General features: G+C 55.8%; 1 protein-coding gene across 1 annotated transcript; it reads right to left on the minus strand.

The window, feature by feature from the left end:
• Nucleotides 1-221: 221 nt before the first annotated feature.
• On the minus strand, nucleotides 222-3,038 carry LOC309883996 (galanin receptor 2b-like; the record flags this gene model as incomplete). Its single annotated transcript, XM_082772607.1, has 2 exons — nucleotides 2,614-3,038; nucleotides 222-960 (listed from the first exon to the last, which is right to left on the minus strand). Exons 1-2 carry the CDS (start codon nucleotides 2,985-2,987, stop codon nucleotides 222-224), a joined length of 1,113 nt encoding a protein of 370 aa, XP_082628733.1. The 5' UTR covers nucleotides 2,988-3,038.
• Between the last annotated feature and the right edge of the window lie 248 nt (nucleotides 3,039-3,286).

A 3,286-nucleotide genomic window follows, 5' to 3' on the forward strand; every position in this document is an offset into this window, starting at 1 on the left:
TTCAGGTGGGCTGAGGATCTGGTGCAAATCTGGGTCCATTGCATGTAGTACGTTGCTTAGGAGAACAGTTGACACACAGAAAGAAAAGGAATGGCAAAGCCAGAAGCAGGAGACATCAGGGTTTCTGGCTTGCCTTTCCCAGCATCCTCATTCATCGGGTGGGAGAGGGTGGCCTGAGGCTGGCAACGCAGCTGGGGGGCAGGTGGTGCAGAGCTTGGCCACTAACAAACTTGAAGGTGCTTGGAGGGACGGGAGGGGGCTGCCGGGGAGTCTGGGTTCAGCTCACACCGGTTATTGTCCCCGTGCATCTGGGACACTTCCGTCGATGCTGCCTCGAAGCGCGGCACAGCATGAGCAGCGTGCAGCACGTGCACCTTGTTGCGGTGCTTCTTCCTCAGGAGGCAGCTGAAGACTTTTTTGAAGCCCTTACGGAAGTGCTTGGAGACCAGGGCGTAGACGATGGGGTTGAGGCAGGAGTTGGCATAGGCCATGCAGTGGGAAAGCAGGCGGAAGGCATAGGTGGCCTGGTTGAAGGGGAAGTCTCCATAGAGGTATCGGAGGATGACTACGTGGTAGGGCAGCCAGCACAGGCAGAAAAGGATGGTTACAATGATGATCATCTTGGTGACTTTCCGTTTGGCCTTCTTGGACTCTGACACGTCCTCCAGGGGTTCCACTGCTGTCCACAGGTACTTGATGGTCCTAGTGTAGGAGAGGCTGATGACCAGCACTGGGATGACATAGCCAAAGGCAAATGTGCTGGTGTCCATGACCTTGCGTCTCCACTCCTCCCAGTCAGGCATGCAGATGTAGCTGGCCTCCCACTCGATCAGGTTGTAGTAGCTTAGGTAGGGGCCTGCAAAGACCACGGAGAGGCCCCAGATCACAGCCATAGCAGCCATGGCATTGCAGGGGGTCCGCAGCTCCCGGGAGCGCAGCGGGTAGCAAATGGCCAGGTACCTGGGGGGAGAGCAAAGCAACCGCAGCTGATGGTTCAGCCAAGCTGTAGCTGGCCACATAAAGGGAACAAGAAGGTTTCCTTTGTTCTCCTGAAGATCCCTGAGTAGGGGCCCTATGTACTATCTCATGCCCCATCTGAGATACAGTCCTGGGTGAAACAGCTTTTATCTTTACAGCAGGGATGCCTGGGCTGGCTGACACCTCTGTGCAGGGAGGGTAGTCACGTCCCTGTGCTAGGATCAGAAACGGGGCTGTCACGAGCATGCAGATATTCGCTGCTTGGCAGAAACTACACAGCAGGAGAAAGGTCTGAGCTGAGGTTATGGGACCTGGGCAAGCTTCACTGGATGGTGGATGCAGTGCAGGCTTCTGCCCACTCAGGGCCTATTTTCAGCCTGCTCCAGTTTTCACATCAGGCTGGCAGGGAAAAGGTTTGCTCACTGTGTCTGTGTGTGCCTCAGTCTGGCTACTGGGGGGGGGGCAGGTGGGCCCTTGCCTTTGGGTGCTTGTCCCTCTTCCAGCACATGGTGTCCAGAGGCAGCGTGACGGCCAGCTCTGCTTCCCCAGCCCCAGACAACTCTAAAGAGCAAAGCTGGCAGAACTCTGCTGCATGCTCAGGCAGGAGGGGGAACAAGCAGCAAAGGGGAATCCCTTTTCCCACGTTTGTCTTGGCAGTCCAGCAGGAGCTGCAAGATGTCAGAAAGGAGAGAAAATGGCTCGGTGCTCGTGCGTAAGGGATGGAGAAAAGTTGTGAGCACAGACAACTTGTTTTAGTACCCTTAGGGACAAGGACAATGAGCGAGATAGACCAGGACATGTTTTCTCTATGGCAGGCAAGGCTGGGAGCTTACCCCAGACGGGTAAGCTCCCACCATCAGGGTGGGAGCTCCCACCATCAGGCTTCCTCCTCCTGCACCGTCAGTGTAGGCTCAGCCAAAAGTGGAGCTCAGCACAGCAATCCTACACTGAGGGGAAACAAGGCAGAGCCCTTAGGAACAATTCAGATGGATGGAGCAGGGCCTGGGTGATCTCCCAAGAAGAAACTTGGCTCACGGTGTGGGTGCCTTTCTGTACAGGCTGCTGTGGGGCCCAGGAGGGCTCGGGAGAGGTGAGGGAGCAGAGTTGTTAGGTAACAGCTTCTGTGCTGGGCCGGCAGCTCTAGGGGAACGAGAGATTTGTTACAGGACTGGGATCTCTCCTGTATATTTATATGGCTTCTCCTTTAGTGCTCTTTGGTTACCTTGCTGCCCTCATGTGATGCTTTGATGCTTTCCTGCAGTGGTGGCTTGGGGATAGCCACTGCCCCTGGCATGCCATCTGTAACGTGGAGCTGGGTGAGGGGGAGTCCCTGGTACAGTGTGGAGCTCAGCCTGGGTCTCAGGTGTCCTACCTACAAGGCAGGTCTTCCCTATAGAAAATGCAGGCAGGAGCAGCACCAGCTTTGCACAGAGGAGAGCTGGAAGTGCTGCTTGGGGGTTGGTAGGGAAAAGGAGCTAAAAGTGGTCCCCAAGCTGCCTTTGGCATGGACCAGCACCACTGGGGGTTGAATGATTTGCCTGTTGGCGATGGGCTATGGCCTTCCCATGCCCTCACTCCACCCAGCTTCTCAAACTGCCCTCCTTCCCCAGCCTGGGGGCGTCGCCAGACCATTACCTGTCCACAGAGACGGCAGCCAGTGTGAAGCTGCTGGCATACATGGTGAGGTAGATGAAAAAGTGGACAGCCTTGCAGATGAAGGAGCCGAAGACCCAGCCTTCAAGGCAGTAGATGGTGGCCTGGAAGGGCACGCAGAAGACAATGAAGAAGAAGTCAGCCAGGCTGAGGTTGAGGATGAAGAGGTTGGTGGTATTGTGGCCCATTTGTCTATTGCGCAGCAGCACTGCCAGCACCAGGCTATTGCCCACTGTGCCCAGGAGGAAGATGAGGGAGAAAACCACAGGGACAATGATGCTAGCAGGACTGAACTGGTAACTGTCAGAGGGGTTCCAGTACCCAGCCAAGCTGGTGAAGTCCTCATACTCCATCATTCTGTGCCGTGGTGAGGTGCTAAAGCCTGTGGTGACACAGGGAAAGGTGTGAGAGACTGCAGAAACACTGCAATTAAACACTTAGATTGTCTGATCGGCCTGCTGGCTGGCTGGAGACAGACAGAGCCTTGTTCTCAGTTCTGCCACCCACATGCTTTTCAGCAGGCTCCCCTGGACACAGCCGGCATGCAGGACAGGTAGGGTTAGGCTGGCAGTAAGGAGGACCCTGCTCCCCCCTTCTGACCCTGGAGTGAACCCATACCCCAGATTTAGATGCCACCTTGGGCTGATGATGCTGA

The sequence above is a fragment of the Aythya marila genome, assembly GCF_965140915.1.
Source record: "Aythya marila genome assembly, chromosome: 15".
NCBI classification, from domain to species: domain Eukaryota; kingdom Metazoa; phylum Chordata; class Aves; order Anseriformes; family Anatidae; genus Aythya; species Aythya marila.